At 47.9% G+C, this 27,432-nt stretch overlaps 1 protein-coding gene across 3 annotated transcripts; it reads right to left on the bottom strand.

Annotated features, from left to right (window-relative positions):
- Positions 1-437: 437 nt before the first annotated feature.
- Positions 438-25,560, bottom strand: mrtfba (myocardin related transcription factor Ba). 3 transcript variants are annotated; one of them, XM_060037648.1, is made up of 16 exons: positions 25,389-25,560; positions 20,809-20,891; positions 18,989-19,260; positions 13,992-14,057; positions 13,443-13,498; positions 13,069-13,144; positions 12,198-12,359; positions 11,676-11,875; positions 11,364-11,507; positions 10,845-11,092; positions 10,224-10,395; positions 7,831-8,976; positions 6,899-7,051; positions 6,553-6,690; positions 6,126-6,186; positions 438-5,834 (listed from the first exon to the last, which is right to left on the bottom strand). In XM_060037648.1, the coding sequence occupies exons 3-16, from the start codon at positions 19,149-19,151 to the stop codon at positions 5,317-5,319; spliced, it is 3,303 nt and encodes a 1,100-aa protein (XP_059893631.1). In that variant the 5' UTR covers positions 19,152-19,260; positions 20,809-20,891; positions 25,389-25,560; the 3' UTR covers positions 438-5,316. The 3 variants fall into 3 exon arrangements, with proteins under 3 accessions (XP_059893631.1, XP_059893632.1, XP_059893633.1); XM_060037649.1 differs by having other exon boundaries at positions 11,676-11,872; XM_060037650.1 differs by lacking the exons at positions 18,989-19,260; positions 20,809-20,891; positions 25,389-25,560 and adding an exon at positions 15,818-18,976.
- Positions 25,561-27,432: the final 1,872 nt, after the last annotated feature.

Genomic DNA, 27,432 nt, shown 5'->3' with positions numbered 1-27,432 from the left:
TCCGGGCGACGTGGGGATAAAAACAAACAGTAGCCTCGAGGTATTATTCTTTACAATGAACACGTCGCGTAAAACGCTTGCTTGGGCGAACAAGGAGGTGGAGACGTTCCTCTGCATTCTTGGGGAGAAAGACGTTGTTTACGATGTTTACGTAGCTGCCGCGGCGATCGACGTCCGGCCTACCATAAGGTACTGTCGGCGGTGGAAACGCGACCTCGGAACTGAGCTGGGCTATACCGCCCCCTCCCTACCGGACTGAGGCGAACCGAACCGTACCGCACCCTGCAGTGGAAACGCGGCATTAGATAACCGACCCTACGGCTCTTTTCAGAGCCAATCTCTCAGTCTGTCCATCCCTTCTTTAATAGGTCCATGATCCATCTGGTGTACTACAGTAGTACACGACCGACCATCTAGAACCGTAAACACTATTCACATTCACAGTACACCAATTGTTTTATTGACAACATAAAAGGCATACAGTAACATTATTTATATACACATCTCGAGTACTATTTACAAAATGTGTTACACATGTAGAAAAATATGCATTACATCTATATAAATATGTACACAATGTGCAAAACATATGGCATACACACAACACAAGGCATAGCAAGGGGTGTGGGGGGAGTATCGGGGGGAGAGCCAATGGGTGAGAGCCAACAGAAGGTGGACTCACACTAACCCTTACAAAAACCAACTGACAGGGAGATGAAAGGCCGTGATGACCCGTCTGTCCAACTGTCACGTATAGCAGGGCTGTAATGTGTTAGTACAGTTCTGCACTGTAATAGAACAGCACTGCGCCATAACAGAACAGCACTGCACTGTAATAGAAAAGCGTTTGAGTAAAGGGAACAGACATTGTGGATTGTATTGTTGCTGCCTCTGACACAGTAGAAACTCTTGGGATAGATATGGGTGTTGGACGGCGATGAAGGGCGGGGCATAGAGGTCGAGAGAGTGGTGACATCGGGAAGGGGCGGGGTCAGGGTTGCACCCTGGTCGGAGAACACGCACGGTTTTAAGTGCTTCTAAACCGATCTCAAGGAGCTAGAAACATCAATGCTGCCTGGCTAAGACTGTCCAGTGGCGCTTTAAAGAAAAATATTTTCCATTATTGATTCATATTAAACCAGGGCCCAATCAAGAGCCACCAGGGCTCCATGTGCCATATCCTGAACCATGTGGTTCTTCGTAAACCTTTTTCTCTATGCTAAACTACGCAACATAGTGTCACAATTTAGTCTTTTTGTAAAATCGCGGTCTAACACGGTTTATGCAAACTGACTACATTTCTGTAAAGCATTTAAATTACCCAAATAACCCTACATCACATCGACCAAAATAGAAGCCCTGCCATGACAAGACTAAGATATGAAGTGCTATAACCAGAACAGCCGTTAACATTATGTATGACTTTGTAAAGGATCTTGCATTGATAATCAGGATCGGACATACAGTACGGTATATCAGGAGATCAGCTGGGAGTATTGCGTTGAGCTGTGTCTCTGGCCAATCAATGATAACCTCCTACAACCTGTGGCCAATGGGAAGTGGTGTCACACGATTAAAAAAACAAAAAAAACCTATAGCATCATGCACAGCACGTCTCTATAAACCTAAAGCATGGCTGCCGTGGATTCAGAGGAAATCTGATATGAAAGGTTAACAAAAAACAACTTCAAATTACAATTACATTTCTCTTAAATGCAAATTATTTTTGCAGAACTTCTTAAAAAAGATTAAACAGTGTTGATCTTCTACACACTTATTCCCAAAAAAGTGATAAATAGAAATAAACGAAACAATGAAACCATGACATTCAGCAAAAAAAAGTGATCAATAGAATAACAATATATTCAATGTGACAATATATAATCAATGCAACCATATATTCAGTGTTCCTCTGCCATTTTTGGCAACAAAAGGATGTGTGTTCATAAAGCCCTAAAGATAGCAGAGCAAATGTCAAAAACATAGTCCTATGTTGTAAAGTCATGTCTACAAAAGTACTGACATTTTCTGTCTATCCTACTTGGTTGAATATAATCAACAAAAACATAACAAGTGCACCACTGTAATAATATTTAGTCATGATAATTTTTGGAAGTACATGATGTACTATATGTGCAGTATTTGGCATTTTCTTTGACTGCGGGCACACACAAACATAAATAGACCTGTACAGATGGGTGAACACGCATGCACACGCACATGCTGACACACACACACACACACACACACACACACACACACACACACACCTCCTGCTTCTGTTGTGTTCCTTAAAGTGCAGCTTTAACCTTAACGAGACAACTATTAACCACCATGACATCACACATCTGTGGAATGATCCACCATTTCAATATTGAATAATTGACAAACTATAAATGACTAACAACAGTCATTGCACTGCTGAACAGGATGCGTGAAGATTGTGTTGATCATTTGAAAAGTAAATCTATAAAAAACAACACAGGCTGAAACAAACACTCTATGAATCAAACAATTCCCAAAACTTTTGCAGATATTCGAGCAGTTGCAGTAATCGATGCTGGGTGATGAAAAGACAAGAAGAGAATCTCTTCATGCCATTGATATTATTCCTTATCACGTTATTACTCTCTAGCATAGAGAACACCCCTATGCTATATTTTTTGCATGACCCTTATAGCTTTGAAAAACTGTCTCCTGACACTGTCTTTGCTAAGGCGCAAGATTATTGCCGAAGTGAGCAGCAAAACGTATCATGTTGTCAGGACTAAATTAAATATTTTCTTAAAGGGTTTTCAGAAATTATATATATATACATATTAATATATATATACATATTAATATATATATATATATATATATATATATATATATACATATATCTCCACAAAATAAATTGGCTTTCGTAATGAACAATCAGCGACACCCAAAGCCCTCCGTCATAGATCTAATGAAGTGGACCTAGAAGCAGCACTAGTGAAGAGAACGGCCTTAACAAATTAGATCAATAATAATAAAAACTCCTTGGATTCCAAAGCACTGTACAGCAAGTGTGTATCAATCGAAAGGTAGTGAGATATCAAAAAGATGGTCGTTTTAAAAAAGGTACGTTCTATCCAAGAGAAACATTTCACCGTGTCAAAGCAGTAAACAGAAGATGCGTTTTATAAAACCGAACCCGGGTTCAACAGTCATCAAAAGCCTTTTCTTTAAAGTAAAAGTTAAAGTATCGAGCAATAGCAAAAGGTCAACACGTGTTCATGTCCTTGTTCTCTAGATATATATTTGAAGCGGACAGCTGGAGGGAAAGTGGCTCGATCACACTAGTCTGAGATTTTTTAACACAGATATAATTGTACACATGGAGAAATTGAGCCAGGACATACATGCAGAAAAACACAGAAAGACAAATTTACACGTGTAAACAAACATGCTTGCTTGCCCACATTCTTCCTCTTTCTCTCCTTCACACAAACACGCAGACACAGACACACGGGCAGGAAGGAATCTTCTTAATCTTAAAGTTATCTATTGGCTGGCGAGTCTACATTCCTCTCCTCTGCCACTTGGCTCGACATAGGACAACCAACGACGGGTGGAGCTCAGACATCATAGACCCGCCCCTCAATGTGAAACCATTTACCATCTCAGTGGCCAAGTTCCCACTCTGAACCACATGCAAACAAAAGTGCAGAGAGATATTTACAACAGCTATATATATATATTTATATTTATATATAGATATAGATATCTATATGTGTATATCTATAAACATATAGATATATATAGATGAACAAGTAGCACCTCTCTGTAAAGTCTTCAGACACCTCATAAGGGTGTGACAGCAGCACACATGCACTTCAGTCGGCTGTGCATGTGTTGATGTGTCGGTACTCGTTCCCTTAGTCGCTGTGGTCGGTTTTAGTTTCAATCGCCAGGGAAAACGAATGAGAAGCCAGATGTGTGACAAGCGTCTTGCTTTAGTCCTCCTTAACATCTCAGAGGTTACATTCAGGCGTTCAGGGCTTCGGGCGATCACCAGGGCTGATCGCCGTGGTGACCGTGGTCGTCGTTTTGTTCCGGGGTGCCGATCCGCCGCGGTCGGCTCGGCGCCAAGTTCACATTTCCTTTTGGATGTGGAGGCGAGGTTGGCGATAGCTTGCCCCGCCTCTTTAGTGCATAGTGTCTCTCACTGAGTGGGAGGAGCCTCCGACCCACTGTCGTCTGACGACTCGTTGTTCATTGGTTCTGCGGTTTCACCGGAACGGCTTGACAAGACGTCACTCGTATGGTGCCGGCGTCATATCGCAGACTATTCTGGCCACACGCTAGGTGGCCCATGTGTTGTATATTCTGGATTAAGTGCTGTTAAAGCGTGTGTACTGAGCATTCAGATGCAGTAAATGGAAGAAAGTGAGCTTTTGCTTTTGTCATTTTAAAGTATTGACAACGACAGAGATCCTAAAGCAACCTGGTCCTGGTCTAAGACGTCAATGGGCCCGGCCTAACACTGGGTAAACCGGGCCAGAGAATCACTGACAGCACCTAACCTAGTTTGGCACAGAATGCCTCAATCGACAGCATAGGCTGCCGATCTCTACCTAAAGGGTACGTCGCCAAGCCAACGCTGAGAGTTGTCTGGTCAGGGTCTCGTGTGTGTGCCTGTGCGTGTGTGTGTGTGTGTGTGTCCAGCGGAAAGCTGAGCTAAGGATATCTGAAGAACCGAGGAAAAAAACCTCTCCCCCAATTACCCTCGCCAAACGCGCTATGCCGTATTTACATGCACACACCCACACCAAAAAGTCTCTGTATACCTAATGTTCGCACGGCCCGGTCTGGTCTACCGTTTAACCCTGTGCTCAAGGTTGTGGTCTACAGGTTACCCAGGTTAATGCTGACTTATAAAGCCCAATGTGACATTCTCAACTTTGATCAAGTGCTATTATAAATGGACTCTTTGATAACAGAAAGGTAGCGCTATGATCAACATAGCTTCGACTTCTGCTGGCCGAATTGGCCGTCGTGAAAACTTGTGAACAATTCGAATGGGAGGGAGCAACTCCTCGACAAGCGCTACGGCCCTCGGACAAGCTCAGCGTCCTCTCTCTGAGAAGCTACCGTTGTCATCACAATACCCTCACTGGAATGGCCATCGGTGGGCATCCCCTCACTAGCCTCCTCCGCGGTCCGTCCGTCATTCTCCCGGGCGTAGTCCATCCTTCTCCCGGGCGTAGTCCATCCTTCTCCCGGGCGTAGTCCGTCATTCTCCCGGGCGTAGTCCATCCTTCTCCCGGGCGTAGTCCATCCTTCTCCCATCTATTCCCAATGCAGCTGCAGGTCCTGGGTGTCCAGGAAGTCTGAGGGCATCCCCAGAGGGGTCAGCGCCCCGGCGGGCCCCGGGGGCATGGTGAGGTCCAGCCACTCCATGTTGTCCAGGGCCGGGTCGGACAGGCCCATGTTGAGCGAGGACGGGGACGAGTCGCAGAAGGACAGCTCCGACGTGTCCATGGGGGAGTAGGGGTGGTGCTGCTGCTGCTGCTGCTGCTCCATCAGCTGCGCCTGCAGCTCCTCCATCAGGCCCAGGGTGCGGGGGTCCGACACCGGGGAGGTGCCGCCCAGGGTGCGCTCCAGGAAGGCCTCCAGCTGGCGGTCCGAGGCCAGGGAGGAGAGGCTGGGGTCGGGGGACGGGCTGAGGGCCGGCGGGGGGGCCACCTGGATGTGGGGCGGGGGTCTGGAGAAGGCGGTGTTCACCGGCAGGGTGGTGACAGTGGCCGTGACCGGCAGGCTCTTGGGGAGGGCGGCGTGGGGGTCGTGCTGGATGAAGGGGGTTATCTCTGAGGAAGGAGACAAGCACATAAAACCAGGGGTTAGTGTCCGCTAGGGTTTGGTGGAGGCTGACCCCGAGAGGCTTTCCGTTGCTCCAACAGTAGGAAATATCCACGGCTGAAGTATCAAAAAACACATTGTCGGTTATTTTTAGGACGATGGTGTCTGATGTCATCAGCACTTTTCAACATTTTACACTTTTCTTTGGTCTCCTTCAATGTGTTTGTGCTATTAATAGATAGAGTAGTGTGAGAGTATGGTGTGTGCGTGTGCGTGCGCGCGTGTGTGTGCTGGCTTACCCCCACTTTCTATCAGGATATCGAACAAGTCGTCCATCTGCTGGCTGGTTGCTGTGGGAACCTGGGAACCGAGCCAATAGGGAAAGAGCATTGAGGCGTGCGTGACCAGTATCAAGGAAACAGCCTCGAGGCTGTGAATGAATAAACACTTGTGTGCGCATATTCTGCTTCATATTTGCATAAATAGAATAATGTTTTTGTTAAGGGAGCAAAGCACAAAAATGTAGCTTGGCTGCATTATCTTTGCTTGCTTCATATAGACTCAAATCTATTCTGGGAATAAATGATAAAAACAAGCGTCTGTCTGGATATGGCCATGTGTTTGGGCTCAAGAGGGATTTTAGCGTCTTTTTTATGTATTTGTGTGTAGTGCACACACATCTGATAGTAAACGTGTACGCCTCAGAGCACTGTGGGCCTGTCTGACCTGTGAGATGTTGTTCAGATGCTGATTGCGGCTCTGTTTGATGGCGTCCTCGTATCTGGGGGGCTCCTTGTTCTTTGGGGGCTGGACGACCTGCGATGTGGGGCTCAGGATTATGGTTTGCTGGAACGGAGAGGGACACTACAAAAGACAAAGCAATCGAATATTAATGGTTATGTATAGAAGGAGATCTTAAGACACATCGCTTGCAAGAATATAAAACAAGGTGTATTTTATTAAATCCCAGACCAGAAATGAGGGTTGTTGTCAAAGTGTAAATGCAATGTACTGCAACAATTAGCGCTATAGACCCTCTGTGGACCATTAGAAAAACAAGATTCTAAAATACCTTGTTGAGGCCTCCGTTGGGGAGGCTGTGGTTGGGAGAAGCCCGCGGGGAAACCCTATTCTCCGGGGAACGACTCAGGAAACACTGGGGATTCGCCTCCGGCCTATTCTGCGTCTCCAGGCCCGTGGGAGTGTTGTTGCACATCGTCAGGGTCTAAGAGGAAATGCCAGAGGGGGAAAAAAAAAACTGTGACAAAACTCTTTCTAGTTTGGCCGTGAAACAAGTCCCCATGAACAAACAACACCAATGTGATACAATTCAGGCCTGTCCAAGCCAGCGAACAGCTGCTTCAAGTAATTGACTGCTATTCTCGCTTATTATTCGGATGCAGCATTTTTATTTGGGATGAGCTTCATAGGCCTTCTTACCAACATATGGTGCTAAGGTTATGGCTCCTCTATAGACGACCCCATGGCCAAAAAGCTGCAGCGATTATGAATATGCATATCAATGAAATGGATGCAAAGACACCTTGTTGTACATTGTTATGCATTATTGATATACAATAGCAGATACGTTGGTGGTTGTTAATTGCCTGTGTCAATGGCTTCAATTTCAGATATTCTGTCACATATTAAACAAATCTGTACTACGCAAGTCAGGCACAAGGAGACCTTGAGCTCACTTAAAAATAGTTGGGATTAACTATAAGGACACTGGCTCACAGTCTGTACTCATTTGAGTGTAAGGCAGCTACTTGAACTGTGCCTAACTTTACATATCTATGTATTTTGTCTGCTTGTCTACACCACATATTCCCACAGGCTCTATTTTTGTTTGTTTTTGGTTTGAATATTTTGTTCTATCTGCACTGAATTAACATTTGTAAGTTGATCTGACTGTGTGCGGTTGTAATGTGCTAAAAACTCAATAAAAATTAAAGTATTGTTGCCATGGTTCATGTCACCAAATCCTCAGGCGGTCTCACTGACCTGCATCAGAGGGGTGTGACTGGTCAGCTGCTGGCTCGGCTGGCTCGTCTCCATCGGGCCGAGCGAGGCCCGCACCAGACCGGGGGCTGGGTTGGACATCGTGTGCTGGAGCACGGGCTGTAGGCTCACAGAGGAGGTGGGCAGCTGGATGGTGGTGGTGGACGCGGTGGTGTTACCGGGCAGAGAGACGGGCAGGAGGATCTGTGTCGTGGGTTGGCTCCCGGCGGTCAGCAGGGTCTGGGGCTGCCCCAGGACCTGGGACACGGTGCCCTGGTGGCTGATGAAGAACTGCTGCAGGCTGGGGGCCGGCTGCTGCTGCTGCTGCTGCTGCTGCTGCTGCTGGCCGTTGGGGCTCCGCTGGGACTGCGAGACCAAGCGGGGGCCGGGGCCTCCTTGGCGCTGGATCTGGGAGAAGAGCTGCACCTGGGGGATCATCTGGGACTGGGCCTGGGGGTGGACCGGCCTCCCCGAGGCCACGGTGACGTCCTCCAGCTTCACCACGGGGGCCCGCTGGTTGGGGGGCGCCGAGGGGCCCAGGATGGAGTTAGTGGACGAGCAGTTGGCCGGGAGTCGGCCCTCCATTTTGACCAGGTTGGAGTTGAGGAGGGCGGGCGCGGCGGCGGTGGTGGTGGTGGTAGGGGCGGAGGGGAAGGGGGAGCTGACGGAGGAGGGCGTGTCCTGGCTCCTCTTCTCCACCTGCAGCTGCATCTTGAGCTCCTCCACCAGCCGCTGCTCCTGCTCCAGCTTCCTCATCAGCTCCTCGATCTGCCGCTCCTTCTCGTGGAGCCGGCGGTCCTTCTCCTCCGGGACCGGAGCCTGGCCCGGGTGGGCCCACACCAGGCCTCCCCGCCCGGGGCTCACCTCCTGGGGGTCGGAGGACGCCCTGGACCTGGCCAGGTCCTGCTGGAGCATGGAGAGCTCGCTGCAGAGGGGGGAGACTGGAGGGGTGGAGCCGGTGCCATCCAGGGCCCTCTGCTGGACAGGTAGGCGTCCCGCGAGGCCGCCGTTGCTCAGCTCCATAGGGGTGGCGTTGTGGGTCGAGGTGCCGTGGTTGTCCTGGAAGGGCTTCAACCGCTCCATCAGGTCGGTCTTCGTTCCGGACACAGGGAGCCCACGTAGTTTCAGCTCCATCTTTAACTCGGCCACCTGGAAGAGATCGGATGGTCGTCAGAACAGAGGTGGGCTGAGGAGGCCGGTCGTGTCTTGTACAGTGTCTCAGTGGATAAAGTAACACACTTAGACACTGCACTATGACTCTTTACTACTACAACAATGTACTCCATTACAGGGTAAAATAAAAGTAGAAGAATGTAGTAGTGGAGCCCCAACACCATGGTCCTTTCCAGCATGGAACCTTTCTTTCGGTCTTTCGGATCCACTCTTGGTCCAAAGTCGGACTAAAATGTAAAACGGGGCGCACGCCAGACATCGAGGGCGGCTCTCAAGAGTGGAAAGGAAAACACACGTCAGAAGATTGGATTTTGGGTCATGCGTTGTTGCCGTGTTTATAAGGTGTTTTATAAGGTGTGGTGACGGATGGCGCTTCAAGGAACGCCAGGGTTCTGAGCAGCCCTGGTAGTTATAGTGCGGCGAAAAAGGAGCCCATTACTGGAGACCATGCATATATGACAGTATCCATCACTAGAGGTTGCTAATGCGACAACTTACATGGAGCGGGTTCAAAGAACGCATTGACGTGACGTTGCGGGATGTTCTGCGAGGGTGGTTATTTTGAACCTTTCCAGTTTTTCCGTTTCATACCTCAAACTAAGTAAGCCTTTAAATGAGCCATGGTTTGTATGCCTTGGAGGGAAATTCCCTGAAGAGAAAGTAATACTTGTGGCATTTGGGAACGCCTCATGGACTCAATGTCTTCCAACACATGACAGGGCTCGCTCACACGACAATCAGCGGAACGGGGCCGATAAGACACTACAACCTCAGGCGCTTCGTGTTGTCGCCGCCGCATCTCGGCAGGATGTCGTGTGAATCATCTCGTAATCTTCATATACATCCTGACAACAGCCGCATACCATATGATCACTCACGCGCCGACATGCCCCACTGGCACCACTGACTGAAACACAACATGAAGTCTATAGTTAGGATTTATTTGGCTTTTGGCCTCAAAGCGTGTTGTTTCTTCTGTTCCGTCGTCCATCTGGCGCTGCTCTATTTATCGTGGCCCGTGAGCAGAGTCTAGACAACGGTGTCTTGTGTAAATATGTAGTGACGGCCCGTGGTAAATCTCTCTCCTCCTCCTCCTCCTCCTCCCCCCCCCCCCCCCCCCTCTGAGACCAGGGCTGGGTACCTTCATCTCCTCCCCCCCCCTCTGAGACCAGGGCTGGGTACCTTCATCTCCTCCCCCCCCCTCTGAGACCAGGGCTGGGTACCTTCATCTCCTCCAGGTTGGCGGGCAGCACGCCGGGCTTGCGGTTGGACAGGGAGCCGCACAGCCGGGCCGGGGTCTGGGCCCCCTGGGGGGGAGGGGGCGAGGTCTGGGGCATGGGCGCGGCCGGGAGGGACACCACGATGGAGGTGCCGCCCTGACCCTCGCCCACTGGTCTAGAGAGAGGGTGGGAAGGGAGAGCGAGACGTGGACAGAGTTAGGTGTAGAAAATAAAAGATGGAAGACAAGGAGAGTGGAGGTTAAGTCGAGAGTTGTAGGACAAACTCCAGATTGTAGCACAACACACCATTTGACTTATTGTATCGTGAAAACACTCTAGAATACTTGCAGACTGCAGTCTGTAAGTTGTGGTTTTTAAACCTACTTGAGGGGAGCAGGCAGTATGGTCTGGTAGTTGTGGTTTTAAACCTACTTGAGGGGAGCAGGCAGTATGGTCTGGTAGTTGTAGTTTTAAACCTACTTGAGGGGAGCAGGCAGTATGGTCTGGTAGTTGTAGTTTTAAACCTACTTGAGGGGAGCAGGCAGTATGGTCTGGTAGTTGTAGTTTTAAACCTACTTGAGGGGAGCAGGCAGTATGGTCTGGTAGTTGTAGTTTTAAACCTACTTGAGGGGAGCAGGCAGTATGGTCTGGTAGTTGTAGCGCTGCTGTTGCTGGCTGAGGATCTGCAGCTGGAGGAAGAGCTGCTGCTGCTGGAGGAGCCGTGCGTAGGAGGAGTCCATGGGCGCCTCGCTGGCCTCCAGCTTCTGGTCGGGGGGAACGTACTGGTGGTACTTGAGCTTCCTCACCCGCGACTTGGCCTCTTTGCCCTTCTTACTGCGGCTCCTCTCCGACGGCAGCTTTGGCTGGCTTTGCTGGGGACGCAGGGAGAGATGGAGTCGGGGGGGTCACCGGATGAGACATTATAAGCTCAAATTCTACAACCGAGCACATGGACCTTTAATAAAATAGATTAGTATCCGAAATGTTTGTTTGTAATTGTAATATTTATACCTTTTTGATTTTCCACCATAGCCATTTACAATGCCGGCGATTAAGCGTATTCTAATGTTGTATTCAAATGACTATAAATGAAAACATTAAAACTACAGGCAAAGATATGTCAATTGGACCCGTCGTGCTTACTTTGATGAGCGTCGGGCCGGGCTTCGAGGGGAGAACAGTGGTGATTGGCTGTGCAGGAGGAATTGCTTGGCCAATAGTCTGCTGCTCGTTGGTGGAGAATGCCTTCATGAAGTCTGCCACCGCTTGGGAAACAACTGTGACGGGCTGTAATGGTAAGACATTAAAAACACTTTTTACTGGAAATGGTCCAAAATATCAACAACCTCCATCAAATGCATCGACTACTGCATACGAATCTAAACAAGAGAGTACCGCCACCGGGTACAACAGAGTTCTATTATCCTACTGCAATCGAGCCACGTGTCCTCCTACCTGCGGGGTCTGGGGTGGCGGCGGCGGGGGCGGGGGTGGTGGTGGTGGTGTTGGAGCTGGGGCCTGGGTGGGGGTCTCTGGGGGCCGGGTCTCTGGGGGCGAGGGGGCGGAGCTCTGGGACTCCTGGCTGGCCGGGGTCTCTGGGGACATGGCGTCCCCGCTGTCGTCCTCCAGCACCTTGGGGTAGTTGACCTGGCCTACTGTGGAGGACAGACCACACCACTGACGTCCACCGCAACGTCCACACCCGCCTCGCGTTCATGTCTCTGCTTTGACCTTGGAGTCTAGCTTTAAACTGGGGGTTTTTTTTCGAAACACCAAAGAACAGAAATGTTCGGAGATGCTCTGTATTCAGGCAAACCTTATTTATTTCTGAAACAAACAATCCGGGCGTCAGTTTTTCCCGTGGTGTTCCAGACCCACACACCGTACCACCCACCCACCCATCCCCCCCCACGCCCCCACACCACGTTCTCCACCAATCGGACGGCTTGTCGTCGACCCCTAGCCCCGCCCACTCACCGATGATGGCCTCCTTGACGCTGTCGTCCACGGGCAGGATGTTCTTCTCCACCAGCTCCATGGGCCCGGGGCGCTGGGCGATCTTCTCGTTGAGGTTGTCGGCCAGCCGGGCTCTCTTCAGCCTCATCTGGGTGGCCTGCAGCGAGGGCTCCGCCCCCGTCTCTGGAGAGCGGGAAACCAGAACAAAACAAAAACAGGAGGAGGTCGTTGATGGATTGATTAAAGCTTGACTGATGGAGGTTGACGATGTCCCCGTCCAGGGTTGGTGTGTTGAAAGTGTGCGGCGGATGAACGTGCCTGCCAAATGTGATGTATTTATTTATTATTAAAGTATACCAGAAACCTTCATCCATTTATAATGACTGGATTGATTAACTCACTATACCCTGGCTTTCACCAGCGGTGGCGCGGCCCAAGCCATTTCCATTTAGTACTTAGCTCCTCTTTAATGTATAACGATTTAATATCCAGGCTGCAATGTTTGGACTGCCCTCCCCCACACGCTAGCATAGCACCCAGCGCTCGGTGGATGTAATATGCGCCGCACCTCCCGGACCACGGTACAAACAGCGTCCGGGCCAAACTCAACTTTGGGAGACGCGGTGGAGAAGGGACCCCCTAATCCTGGGCAAAGCCAGAGCCGCAGTCGGGGAAGCATTTGCTCAGATAATAGACTGGGTGTCCCAGCGGTGACGAGCTACACATCCTTACCCTGGAGGATGTGATGAGCTACACATCCTTACCCTGGAGGATGTGACGAGCTACACATCCTTACCCTGGAGGATGTGACGAGCTACACATCCTTACCCTGGAGGATGTGACGAGCTACACATCCTTACCCTGGAGGATGTGACGAGCTACACATCCTTACCCTGGAGGATGTGCATGCGGACCAGCTCTGCTCTCTCCGGTCGGCTGCGGATCTTGTGTTTGAGGAAGTTCTCCGTCTAAGAAATGAGACAAAAAGAATAAAGTTGCAGGAGAGTCTCTCTTTTTGGGTGTCCTGTTGTTTGCAGATCGTCTTCCAATGCGTTTGTATCCTCTGGACACATTGGCCACCGTTTGACCAATTCAAATCCACGTATTGGTCTTAACCAATCACATATGGGATTTAGCTTTTTGATTCACTTTTCTTTCAATTGTACAGATTCTGTGTTCAGAGTTCCGAAGCTGCCGTTGCTGGGTCAATATTCTCATACCAATGTATTACAGTGTGCTGCATCTTGTTCCCTTCTGCAGTCTTACCCTTGCTCTTTCCAAGCTGCGTATCTGCCCATGGAAAGCAGCTGGGCTCTTGAGGGCTACAGGGAGAACACAAAAACAGTTTCATCAACGCATGCATCCAAACAGGGACGCATCGTGGATTCAGATGAAGCGCGGCTCGTCCAAACACGATGTGTTTCATATAGAGATTATATACAGGGTGTCCCATTCGTTTAACCCTGGCGTTTATGTGGGAGACATTACACCCCACCAATGAATAACATGTGTTCTTGTGTGTGCAGGGGGGAGGTTAGCGTAGCGGCTAGGGACTTCGACTGTGCCAGCCGAACGGTTCTGGCTTTGGATCCCAATGTCTGCAGCTTGACTGTAGGCGTCATCGCTGCCTCTTCATCGCCTGGATCAAACTTCGCGACCAGCCGTGATGAAAGCATACGCCAAATGACCAACACTAGTAAATAGTAACATAGTGATGTCGTAGCGGTGTAAACCTTGTTTTAGCCAGGTTTTGGTCGTGTCTGCAAGAGGTAGGATGTCAGGTAGAAGGACGCGTGTGAGAGGCTCTCTACTCACGCGGCATGATGCCCTGGTCCACCAGCTGCTCTCTGGTCCGTCTCTGCTGGAGCCTCAGCTGCAGGACTGTGAACAGGAGGAGGGAGGCAGCACACGTAAGCTAGGCTTGTAGGAGGAAAACACTGCATCGGCTGACATGTGGACCGCAACAGGAAGCACGAAGGGTCAACGCTGTCCATAAACAGGAAGTTTGGGGAAGTGAAACAATAGAAAATATGTTTCCAGTCAGACCGTCCAGCAGCAGCTGAAAGAGGTTTGGATCATAAAGAAGAGGAACAGGCTTCCTTTTGATTTGTAGTTCCAAATAATTTACTGAACAGCGCATTAGACATAAACGTAAAAACATAAACGGACAGCCGTTTTAGCAAGGCCAGATTAATTGAACACATTGGAATTCCCCCAGAACTTCTAATGTCTCACAAACGTATCCAACTATAATCAGAGAAGTCTCTGTAGGTCTGTCTCTCTGTCCTAACATTTTTTTTCTCGACAACTGTTCGATCCGATCGACTTCTTCCTCGCCGGTTGAATTGCTGAAGTTGTTCTCGGATTCGCGGCTCTCGAGACATCCGCAAGCAGCAACACCCTAGGCCAAGCCCTAGGCCCGCTCTGCACAGGCACGCTTTGAACAGGCACTGCGCTGCTAAATCTAAATTGGCACTTGATAGCTCGCCCCGAGAAACTGCACATATTTTCCATGCAGCTGGCGGAGACAGTGAAGCACCTGGCCATGGCGCCCCCCCCCTCCCCCCTCCCCCCTCCCCCCCCCTCCCCCCTCCCAGGTGCATGAGAGAGACAAGGTCCTTCATTAAATTCAATACACAGCACTAGTCTGCACGTGTCCCACTGACAGCCCGGCCGGGGGGCCCAGACACCAGGGACAAACAGACCGCAGGTTTAGATCTCAAAATGTGCCCGCTGGCTGGAAGTCTCTCTGGGGAAATCCCCGTTGCAGGAGGGATGAGTCGATGCAATGTTTTAATCGATTAATTTGTTGATCAGCAGGAAATTAACCAGTCCCTGTGACATCTGCTTAAGGTTTTTTGGTGGGATTTGTCAAGTGAAATGCCAGATGTTTGCCGTGCATAGGCCCAGAAACTCTTTAAAATGGGTTGTTTTTTCTCTACTTTAGATTGCTGGCTTGTCAGTCAAACCACACACAGTTAAGATATCCATTTGCGCTCAGGTTCCATTATTATTCGTACAACTTTGTAGTCTAAATGATTCGTCCATTAGCCCAACAGAAGAAATTAAACAATCGATGAAATCAATATACTGGTGCTGCACTAGCAAAAAGGGAAAACACTGCAACACAAATGTTCCGTCCAACTTTGAGTACAGGGGCACTTCATCTTGAACTGCACAAAGGGAGTTGTAGTTCCTGGCCCTGGGCCGTTTTTCTGGACATTATTTATTTACTTTATTACATAGTGTGTATATTACATAAGTGCATCACTGTTGCAACACCAATCCCTACATCCCATACACACCCAACTCTACCCCCAGTAGCACCAACACCAGCGTGCGAGTGACAGGATGCACGTGTCCAGCCTCGTCTTGTTCCTCAATAGTTCAGTCTCGGACCAGAGGGTCGCTCCTTCTGAGTCACTTCCAGAAGGAGCGACCAAACTCGGAAAATAGTGCGTCGTCCCCCGAACCCCCGGCCGTCTCCGCTCCACCTACATCCTCCCTCAGACAGACTCAACTACAGCTACCGACACAGAGAAGGGAGAAAAGCTGAAATGGCTGCGGTCAATAAGCTTTAGCAACCTGCAGAATTTGCATTATTAACACCAGAGAAAAGCACAAAAAACAAAAGTTCTCACCGGAGCTGAACCTGCTGGTCAGGTCGACAGGTGTTACCATCTCCACGCAAGCCATCGCTCCCTCGCTCGACCTCCTCCCTTACAACTCGCTCGCCAAAGCACAGCGCTTTAGCCTCATACCACTGGCTGCTAGAGGAGCCGGCTCTCAGCTAACACAGCGTGTCTGCTGCTCTACAGTCCTGTGGTGTTCAGTCTGGATGGAGTGCAACCGGAGCGCCCGCTGGACCGCCGCGCTACACACCCTGGCCAGGATATCAACGGCACAAAAAACAATGCCCCGATTTTCCTCTGGCTTCCACTTCTGTTTCTCTCTTCTTCGCTCTCTCCCGCCCCGGTCTCTCAGTGTCTCTTGGTGTGCCTACGGAGGGTGTCTGCGTACACACATGCACACAGCCAGACACAGGGGAGGGGAAAAAGGGAGGGCATGGGGAGGGCTGGGCCGCTAGCTCCTGGAGCTGCCTGACGTCAGGACAGACGCCTGAGTCAGCAGCACCGTCGGCCAATCAGAGCCGAGCACAACAGGACCGCTGCGTGCACAAAACAAAGCACGCAAAAAAAAAACACCAACAACATCTAGAGGGCTTTGGTGAGAAGCACGCTTGGAAAATAAAGTGTGCGATCATCAGTTCCTATAAAAAGATAAACAGAAACTAAATCGGTGCATGCATTTCCATCAACCTGGGTAGCGAGACATTCGCTTTGTATATGTTGAGCACATGCCTTTCCTAAACAAATATCTGGATTTTCTTTTGCTTGGTTCTGAACACAACCACACCCACACACACACCCACATGTTTGAGGACAAAGAAGTACTAGGTATTATTCAGACCAATAATGTTGATAATGAACCACCCCAGATTTGTCCAAATCTCCAGTGCAGAGGGAACCATACGCATTGACCAGAAGGTTGTGTTCTTGTGCCCATTTAAGGTGGGACGATCAACATCAGACTTCTAGTCAATTTCACCAGCTCTCTGCAACGCCTCCCTCCAGGCAGGGGCATGCAAACAAAAAGTGACCTTTCACCTGCACGGCACAGATGGGTGCATGCATGGCCAAGGCGTACACACATACACGCACACATAACCCCACCTGCACGTGTGTCAATCATCAGGCGGGTTCCCTCTTTGACCAACAACACTTGAGGGATACTTTCAGTGTAGTCTGTCGGTTATAAGAGTCCCCCGTTGTTCCTCTGGCTATGTACCCAGGTCAGGGTCTGCTAACCTGCTAACACGCTAACCACACAGAGGCACCACGCCTGGCAGGGGATCTGGGTTGGAGTCTGACCTGCTGTCCCATGCGAAACGTCATGCCCCCTCTTTCAACCCCACTTTAACCTCCGTCTTCACTGTCATGTCCACAAATAAGAACATAGAGCTCATTTATTTTAAATGGCGCCTAGTATAAACTGTGCTTAAATGTGTGAGCGTGAAGAAAGAGCAGGAAGTATCCTATCAGATAAGAGTCTTTTATCTGTTCTCTGAGGCCTATTTCTGGGTTGTGCTCACATTTTAATCTGATAGATTAGCCTCCTGGCCAAATTAGCGATGCTTTCGCGGCGCAGAGCTACTGCCAGTCCAGCGGTGCTGGCTGCAGTCCCTCCATCACCTTCTCCGCCTCCACCGGCTCCCCCTCCTCCTCCACCTTCTCCTCCTCCCCCCAGCCAACCGCCAAGACAGACCAAGAGCCAAGTCCAAGTTAAGGTGGCAGTTTCAACACATGGGTGGTAAACCACTAGAACACAGAAGGGGATCTGGTCGTTGGAAAAGGTGGAGGTGGGGGTGGAGGGAGTGTGAGCCATCTGTGTCTGGGCCATGTGTACGTGTCTGTGTTTACGCTCGTAGCCGGGGGGGAGGGGGGGGGGGGGGGGGGGTATGTAGAGAGTGTGTGGGGCTAGTGCTGTTGTAATTCCACAGAGCCTTTCCACTCAGTCACTGTTCAGTTTGAATCCCATTCGTTGGCTCGTGCTGAATACACAACCCAAGGCCCTCACACGATACTGTACGCGCCACTTTATCACTCGCAGCACCGGGCGACAAGCGCCCCCCTCCAGATCAGATCGATATCGCTGGGTATAATTTGCCTGAGAAAGCGAGAGCGATCGCTCAGCACCAGCGTGTCAATATTGTCCCGGGCTATCATTACCGACTGGCACTCTACCCGGTACAGCACGGAGCGCCGTTGCCAGAACGCTCTCGCTCATCCATCAGCCGCTCAGTCAAGACGGTGGCCCCGGTTCAAAGAGCCACAGTCTGGTGAGAGTGACGGGAAGCCGGGCGAGCGGAACGCACTGCAATTTCCTTTGGGTGAAATCTGATGGGAATATCAGGGCTCGCCTGATGGAATGTTGATGAGGCACTGCCGTTAGCCAATGATTGGTTGACCCAGCGACAGTGTGTGCACAAGCCGACCGGTCGGAATGACTGACTAACCACGGGCACACACACACACACACACACACACACACACACACACACACACACACACACACACACACACACACACACACTGTACGTGCAGTTACTGTGGTCTTGGATTCAGACGATACGACTCATGTATTTAAACGCTGCATTACTTGGACCTTCTACAGACCTTCTTTGTCTCTATTCCAATTATTAATTGGGCCCACCAGACAGACGAAAGGGGTTTCAATAACTTCTGGCACTACAATAAAGCAGTGATTCATTTCATAAGAGAAAAGTTTCACTGTCGCTGCCTTCAGCGGTGCCCTGACCTTAGCATCTACGTGGATCGACTTCCTAAATCTCCCCATGTCTTCCTCCATCCCCATTGCACACACTGTCCCAACACATGGTGAGCGAGAGAAGCAGCCAGCCCAGCAGCCCGGGCTGGGACGCTTATGGTCCGAGGACACATCAGTGTCCCCTACGCAGGAAGTGCTTCAGAGCTCAGAGACTTCAGAGACTCCAACATTAGAACTGAAAGACGCTATAGCAGCTCGTCAGTCTCGTATCCACGCTCCTGCTCCCCTCACCGCTCAACGACCAACTTGCAAGCCCTCGACTCCTCGAGGCTATAGTGAAAAAGCAATAGGAACGAGGGCACGGGAAGTAGTGTTGGAACACAGCCTTGGACTGTGGACATTTAAACTCTCCCATGACGGCATTCCAGAGGGAAACATTGACCTTGAGGTGATGGGGGGCTTACCGTTCTTGCGCTCGTTGAGGGGGAGCAGCTTCACTTTGGGCTGGAGGGTCAGCTCCTCCAACTCGTGGGTCACAGCCTCACTCTGGGGACTGGGCACTAGGAGACTCAACATCCCACAACCCCCCTCCGCTCCCAACAGCCCCGTGGAAGCCTGGAGCTCCATGGTGCCGTTATAAAGAGGGCAGGGAGGTTGGATTTGGGAGGGGTCTCGGGCAGCGATGGAAGAGTCTGAAGGCGAGGCAGCCCTCCTGCCTCTGTTGTCACGGCGACAACTGCAAGAAAAGAAAAAGGGAAGATACACGTTGTTAGCCAAGATCAAATAGAGGGACATAGCAAAATATATGCCTATTGGCAGCCGGTTAGTTTGGGTGAACTTTTATGCCCAACCATAAAGGAAGGACTACAGGACTGACTGTAGACGGGCTTGGACCCATTAAATGTGGGGTGTGGGCCTTTTTCTTATAATAGCATTTGACTAATAACTAATTAGTCTTATAAAGGAAAAGAATAAATTATGCAGAGTATAAATTATGCAGTACACTTTAATCTGCAGGATCAATGAGTCAAAGAAGTAGAACGCAAAGAACCCACAGGTTCACATCATGATTCAACACCATTTTGTGGGCTCTTCCAAAAAAGACTCCAGCAACTCAGAATAACAATCATTACCGACGCATTGGCACGGAGCACTCGGACTGGTTAAAAGGCTCGGGGTGGCATTTCACTCTCGGAACATCTGGAAGCGTTCAGGGCCTGCCCCCATTTCTCATTAAAGAGCACGCCACTTAGCTGATGATTATATGAGGAATAATAATTTTCAAACCACTGAGGCCTGAGAAACACAGAAAGCCCGTTTGAAGAACCGGTTCTACGGCTCTCTTCTGGATCCAGCCCCCGCCGTCGCCGTCGTCGTCTCCGTGCGACCGAGCGACGGCGGTTTTCTAAAATAGTGTCCGGGAAGGGAACCGTTTCAGCGAGCAAAACAAACAGCCGGGGTAACCAAGGCTCTCCGACGGCCGCACGACCCCGGGGGGGGGGATGACGGATGGCCGGGCCGCACCAGCGCAAACGGGCCCGGCGCCGGTTATTGTTTTTCAGCGAGGGCCGACAGCCATCAGTCGTAAGGGTCGCAGGAGCCGTTGGTAAAGTGAACGACTTTGTTGGCGTTGGCAGAGTACGCCCCACCTCGACCCAGCACTGCGGGCTGGGTCGAGCCCGCAGTGCTGGGGTGGGGGTTACGTCGTGGGGGAGCCCATGGACTGACTGGGGGGAGGGGGGGGGGGGGGGGGAACCGCAGAAGACCTCACAGAGGAGCGTTGGTCGTAGAGCAAGAGCCCGAAAATGCATATCAGAGATTCTGGCGTTTGATGCCCTTTAATGTCTGCAGGCTACCTTTAGACATTGAGGATTGACTGCTCTTTAATGCCTCTGACTTGGTAGCGAGTCACTTTGGATAAAGTGTAGGCAAATAGTAAACAGTGATACAAGTCACAACTTGAATTAAGCCTGGCATTGGATCATGTGCAATTCAGCTTAGTCAGACCACAAAGCTCCCGTCATGTCCCTCAGGACATCATCTCCGTCCACCACAGGAGGACGGAGATGATGAAATTGAGAGACAAAGCTCTACACTTCTAATGGGTTTTTACCTAAACTGAGGGACTACATATAAGGAGTAGAAAATGTAAGAAATATTATGAACCCTAACAACACATATACACAACAAATGGAATCCATTTGTCCATTGTCCACAGACCAAGAGTTATTTAGGGTCATATCACGGTACAGTTGGCATTTTTCTTTCGTAAGACAGAGCTTACCTTTGGTCGGTGAGGAGAGGATCAGCCGTCTTGGTCAGTCTGTCTGATCGCTCGCTGCCACTCTAAGCCATGGATAAGGAGACCTAAAAGATACGAGAGAGCGGTCCAATGTTCAATTTCCAACACTCAATAACAAATTCAACCCTCAACAAAAACAACCTGTGTCCAGCAATTCTAGGATCTCAACATTATTCGGGATCAGAGTATATTAACTAGCTTGGGTGGGCGAGGAAGTAACCAAAATTAGCCACAGCTAAATGTGAGCTCTCGCTCTAGGGTGGTTTTGAGAGTTCGGATGACGGCAGATGTGTTGTGCGTTACCGGGGTAACCGGCGGCGGTCTCTATGGCGATGGGAGGTGGATGGGTCCGATCAGGGGTACAATGGCAAGGGATGCTCAAGAGACTCTTGTCAGTTTAAGTGCTGTGGCATCAAAGTGCCAGAGAAGGAGAAAACAATATGGCCTTCTTAGTGGTATGATGCAAAGAGAGACCTTTCCAGGCCATTCGCTTGGGCTGATTTACAAAAGATCAGCCTGTTGGATACCAGATGGGCTTCAATTGGATATAGGTCGCTAGGAAACTTCAAGAGAGCGAAAGCGATGAGAGGGAGTGGGTGAGAGAGAGAGAACAAGGAAAAGAGAGGGAGAGAGAGAGAAAAACAGATAGGGTGTACAGGGCGAAAGTACATCTCATGCTTGTTTAGAATCTCTCCATAGATTCCAACACACCGCCTGCCACATGTTCAGGAGTCGGGATTCAATGCAAACAAAGATAGTGAGGAGAGAGAGAGAAAGAGAGTTTGTGAGCCAGAGATGGAGAGTAATTCAGGCTGCAGAGGGAGAGAGACAGAGAGAAAGAAAGATAGAGAGATGGTAGAGATAGCAAGACTAAGACAAGATGCAGAGGGTGAGGGAGTGAGAGCGAAAGAGAGAGTTATTAATGTGAACGAAGGAAAGTAAGGGTGCTATAGGAAACGGAAGTCACGGCACACGAGGCTACATCGGAGTAAACACAAGGCCGTGTCCCAGGCAGAATTGAAGCCCAGGTCCAGATGGAAGCCCAGGCTTGGGGCTCGGAGTCTAGTAGCAACAACCATTCAGAACAACTATAGAATCTCAATTGACCTCTGGTATGAGCACGGATGTATACTAAGGGAGGGGGGGGGGGGGGGGTAGAATTTTTATCTCCCCAGGAGGAAAAAAATACTTTGACCTTCCAAACTTAGAAAGGAAGAAATGAGAGGCTCTGACTTTTAAGTTGTGCCTTTAGTTGCCTGAAGAGACAACTCAGTTGTGGGAATAATTTAAATGTGTTAGACGGCCACGGCTAGGGCCATCGGGAACACAATCTGCTTCATCCAATGTTTACTCTTCAGAAAGGGAAATGTGCTTCGAGTTAGGCTCTCTTAGACAAAATAAGCGTTTTAGGTGCACATACATACGGAGATCAGCAGTTTTCTCACAACAGCTTATTGAGTCATTTTTTACACTTTAATCCAAAAGAAGCTGTCGTCATCAAAATATGTCGTTAAAGACCTGAAATCTTGCTTTAGGATGCCTAAAGGTTGTGCATTGATACATGAACCAAGTACTTTTTTGTCAGGAAGTCGAAGATCCACAAGACTCACCTGCCCAGAGCTCACAATATGAAATATGAAAATACTAAATAAAAAACAGTTGTGGCACCTTAACCTGGAACAGAGAGACACACAGAGACACAGAGACACAAAGACAGAGAGCTTGAAAAAAGAGATGAAGATAGACCAAACAAGTGAAAGAGCTCTTCCTGCGTGTTACTAAGAACATAACCAAATTAACAGCGTCTCAGTGAGACCATTCTCACTAAACTTCATTAATGTCCGCCTCAGGGGACCAATCTAATAGAAGTCATTAATGTTATACAAAGAAATGGGGAAGTTACTTTTATAAATCGTTTAAAAAGGAGCCAAGTAGAAGTAAGCATGGAGTAGAACAAGTAGAAATTTGCTCTGGGGTTCAAAAATTGTCTGTGGCTGGAAGTAACTCTTTAGAAACCGGCTAGGAGGCAAACACCCACAGGCTTGGCTGCTGCTGTAACAACTAATTAGTTACCTCATGTTGGTGGTGTTACCACTAATTAGTTACCTCTTGTCGGTGTGCCTGGCAAAATAGGATTCAGTCAAACATTTGGCTTCACCAGCACACCATCAATACAGCAGAAATAAAGCACAGACTTGCTGCAGTTGTATATGTAATTTGATTTGAGTAGAAAACCACAGATCATCAATATCGGCTTGTTTCTGCATCCCCAGACCTCCAGTGTCCCAATGCACAGGTGAAACGATAAATAAACTCAATGGTGCTAAATATGGACAGATAGATTCCCTGCCTCTCTGCATTTCACGTTGTTTCAAGTGGTACGGCTAAGTGACATACGCTAAATGTGAACTGGTAAGACTCAAGAGTGCTGTGAGTGTGTTATCGGGGAATCTTAGACTCGCAGTTGTTTTCCCAAAGCGGATACACACACCAGGGGAAGCTAAACCAAGTCATTATTTGTTTGCGTCTAAGAGCTGAACTTGGGCTTGATCCAGTCATCCTCCAGACACGTACATCCATGGGAGTTGAAGGGAATTGCACAAGGCCACTTGAACCATAAAACAACTCGAGTGATTGATTGGCCCATTTGCGACAACACCACAGCATACCACAGTTCAAATAAGAGAGGAGCCCATTTGGTCAATGACTTAGGTCACATTCAAAACCGGAATTATCGTTGCAAAATAAATGTAAAGTTTCCTCTGGCGCGCAGGTTCCCAGCTAGGCCAAACTAAATGATATGGGAAGAAAAAAGAAGACAGAGCGAGAGTGGGGGGGGGGGGTGGGGGGTTGTTGGAAGAGCTCTGCATACCAACGAAAAGGGGGCCAGGGGTCATCGATACTACAAATAGCATCGGTCACACAGACACACTATATAATTCATATCAAGTACTCAATGGCATACTTTGTTCATTACTACCACTGAATACTATATCCTACTCAGTGTATCACAATAGGATAAAAATAAAAACCAACGTAATAATTAGACCGATGTCCCAGCCATAACGTCCATGTCATCTCTAACTCGCACGCACACATGAAGACACACCCACACACGGTTGAGAACCACATAATGGTCAGCTGTGTTGGTGGTGGGAAGCCTGTGTAGAATTAAGCAGCAGAAACCAGACTCAAGTATTGTAGCTCTCTCTCAGAGAACAAACATTACAAATTGTTGACGTGGTCAACGTTCATCTGTGCTCCCACACACAGGTCATGCGGTTTCCTCCCTGCCTTGCCAGCTGCTGGCCTTTACTGAATGGAAGACACATTTTCAATTATAAAGCAATAGTAAAAAAAAAAAAAAATAAGCAGAGAATGGGGTCTCAGGCTTCAGAATAAGGTGCCAAAAATAAAGATCAGGTGACAGGAACTAAACTCTATTGAGGGTAGTCAAAAAACTCACAATCGAAACAAGGGAACCACTGGCTTTACATTCAAAAATTGAGCCAGTATTGTACACCCAGTAGCACCCAGACTGCAGGCTAAATCTATCGAGGGACTATTGTTAAAATAATATTCATACTGCCAACACAACTGAAAGACAATCAGACCATGCAGGAGGAACAGGTTAAGTTGGGGAAAAGTTTCACACTATGGTTTGACCTTGTCTATTTTTATATGAACAATTAGACAACTTTTCAGTTAAGAGTGCAAATATAGTACCCAAGCATATGGCTTTGATACAACATTAAAAAAAAAAAGTTTTAAAAAAAAACACATTGTATCATTAGATAAATTCTACAAAGATTCGGAATGAAAATGTTCGTTTTAAACATCAGTGAGTACAAACACTTAATGAAAAATAATCCAGAGATGATTGCTTTCCAAACACCAATATCCACCCAGTAGCACGTTTCAACGTTTCAGACTTTCCAATGAAAAGAACTAATAAGAAATGACCTCATCATGTCTGTGGTTGACTACCAAGTCTCGGGTCTGATTAGTTACATGATGACATCACTAGTCTTACATCATGTAAGAACCGCCGGCCTTCCTCTCAGTGATCGCGAAAATAACATTGGCGTGGGTAACCGAGACGAGATGTCATGTTATTAAAACGCGATATGGGTTTCTCATCGTACAGTTACTCACTTGACAGCGATCGTGGCTATTTGCACTCAACATATTGCCTTTCAAATATGCGACCAACGTTTATTCAAAGGGTTTTCGATATCTAACTGTATGAATGATGCGGTGGTGGCAGCAGTGTAGGTGTAAGACAGGTTAATGCCTCTTAGATAATACATCTGACAGGTGTGACAGCGGCAGACACTGCAAATATGAATTTCTGTGGGGGGGGGGGGGGGGCACCCAACGAATATGATATCATAGACTGTCAGTCGTGCTAATGTTAATCGGTGCAGACCCCATGTCGCAGACATCCATCCATTCCCGCTACGTAAACAATCATGAATCTCTCATGACATGTACGAGAGCTATATCGAGCTAACACGCTAACCTGCCAAAACCAAGACAACAAGGTAGTGGTCGGCTCTTACCGAACTGCAACGTCTTGAAGCCAAGAAAAAGGTTGCGCTCCGATAGACACCACGACAGCACGATCGGCCCTGGGCGGATGTAGGTTGTGTATTTTTCAGAAGAGCCAAGTTTATCTGACGGAGTAAAATGGCTGCGACTGATCTATTGGGATGCACGGAGTGACGTCACCATGAGCATCGCACAGGACGCGTGCATGTGTGTATGTGCGTGTGTGTGTGGGGGGGTGGCTTGGTTTATTTATGGTATTTCAACAACAACCACCTCTGGTTCGGTTTCAACCGGCATCCACCTAACCAAGTTATTATAGAGCGTAACAGTGACCCGTTTTACGCTCTATCACTTTCCAGAAAATCGTTATATAAAGAGTTTTATGACTAGAACCAACCCAATTATCCGTCAAGTTAGTCGTGACCATAAAACATTTGATTTGGGGCCAAAAAAAAAGGAAAACGGAACAAAAAGGCAAAGGTACAAGACTGTGTACATTATTTTGTGAGAACGAGTGAAGGAACTGCTTTACATTTTTTCGTTTCTTGCATCATATAACCTTTACCATTATTATATTGTTAATAACATGTAGAGCTAATTTCCTTGACAGCTCTAACAACGACTCTTTAACAACAACTCTCTAACTTTCCATTATTCTAAGAGAAATCATGGCTGCTATGCTAGGCGATCGAGTTCAGTCAGCGGCTGCAGTTACGACTTGATTTTTGCGGTGCGGTAAACGTTTCCATGGTAACAATGAGCGCCACCAATCAAAGTCATGCGTATTGCATTTGTGGTATTCCATCAATAATGTGTCTTTTGTTGTTTTTACAACATTGCTTCATGCATACTTGCCAATAATACTGCTCCTGTTGTTTAATAGAACGTAAGAGGATAAGGGCCACAAATATTTTCCGTACTGAGTTAAAAATCTGAAATCGGAGATTAAGAATAAAGTCAGAAATCGGATTTAAATCTCGGAATTATTCAACTCAGATGTCAAAGAAAATGCACATGTGTCCTTAATACTCTTCTGTAGGTCAGTGTTTGGTCCTGTGACTCTCACTGACCTTGGTGGCATGTGTCATCATTTTGATATGATCTAGGAATCTGTCTCTTTGTTTCTGGAAATGTATTAATATTTCTAGCTTGGGCTATAATCTGTCGTAATCAAGCTCCAAGGTCAATATTTGCCATATTGATTAATCATAGCTGGGAATGGATTTTTTATTAAATTATATGCAGCTGTTGAATCACAATTATTTTTTAAGATTTGTTTTTAATATATTCGTATATGCTTTTATGCCAAATTAACACTGTGTGTGTGAACACTATATGGCTGTCTCTGATAATGCAGTCAAAGAGGACATACAAGAGGACATACAATTAGAATTAGGTTACAATTAGACCCCCTCTTTGACCATTTACGTCTTCCGGAAACAAAGTAATAATTCCCCAGAACATTGACATTGTTACTGTAACAATTTTATACCCTCACAATTTTGATGACACACTGAGCATGGAATTTTGCTCTTCATTTTCTTGGAAACAAAATATTCTGCATCATGTAAATACCATATTGTAACCCAGCCCCCTTTGCTTTAAAAGTGGTTCCCTTCATAGCTCTTCCTCACACAAGCCCAGTTCATTCACAGCACAAAGATGGACAGTGGTATGTACCCATATTCTGCATTTGAACATTGTGTATTGAATTTATTGTGTCGTGTACATACATATACAAACATACATATACATACATATATATGCATGCACACACACACACATAACAAAACAATTGCCATTTATTTCTGTACATTGAACAAGATGTATATGTGTGATGTATTGTGATGTCAAATGCAAAGGTAAATCTGTTTGTTTTTTTTGCATTTGAAATGCTTTGTCTTTCCAATGTTTTCTAGTGTTTTTATTTTTTTTAGCTGGCAAACTTTTTTGCAATCTTTGTTCCCACATCCTTTTGTTATATTGTTTACTCTACTATAACTATACTATAAATTCTATAAATTTCTGATGTGTCTCAAATAAATGAAAACATTT

The sequence above is a fragment of the Gadus macrocephalus genome, chromosome 18 (assembly GCF_031168955.1).
Source record: "Gadus macrocephalus chromosome 18, ASM3116895v1".
Lineage (NCBI taxonomy): Eukaryota > Metazoa > Chordata > Actinopteri > Gadiformes > Gadidae > Gadus > Gadus macrocephalus.
This window is presented reverse-complemented; position numbering and strand designations above follow the sequence as displayed.

Bases quoted from the DNA above. Each gene is read 5' to 3' on its own strand.
- mrtfba (XM_060037648.1), bottom strand. From the start codon at position 19,151: ATGGAGCTCCAGGCTTCCACGGGGCTGTTGGGAGCGGAGGGGGGTTGT. The intron at 12,360-13,068 runs GTAAGGATGTGT...CCCGCTCTCCAG, and splicing joins CCGCATGCACATCCTCCAGG to AGACGGGGGCGGAGCCCTCG. The intron at 6,691-6,898 runs GTATTTTAGAAT...TGTCTTTTGTAG, and splicing joins CCAACGGAGGCCTCAACAAG to TGTCCCTCTCCGTTCCAGCA.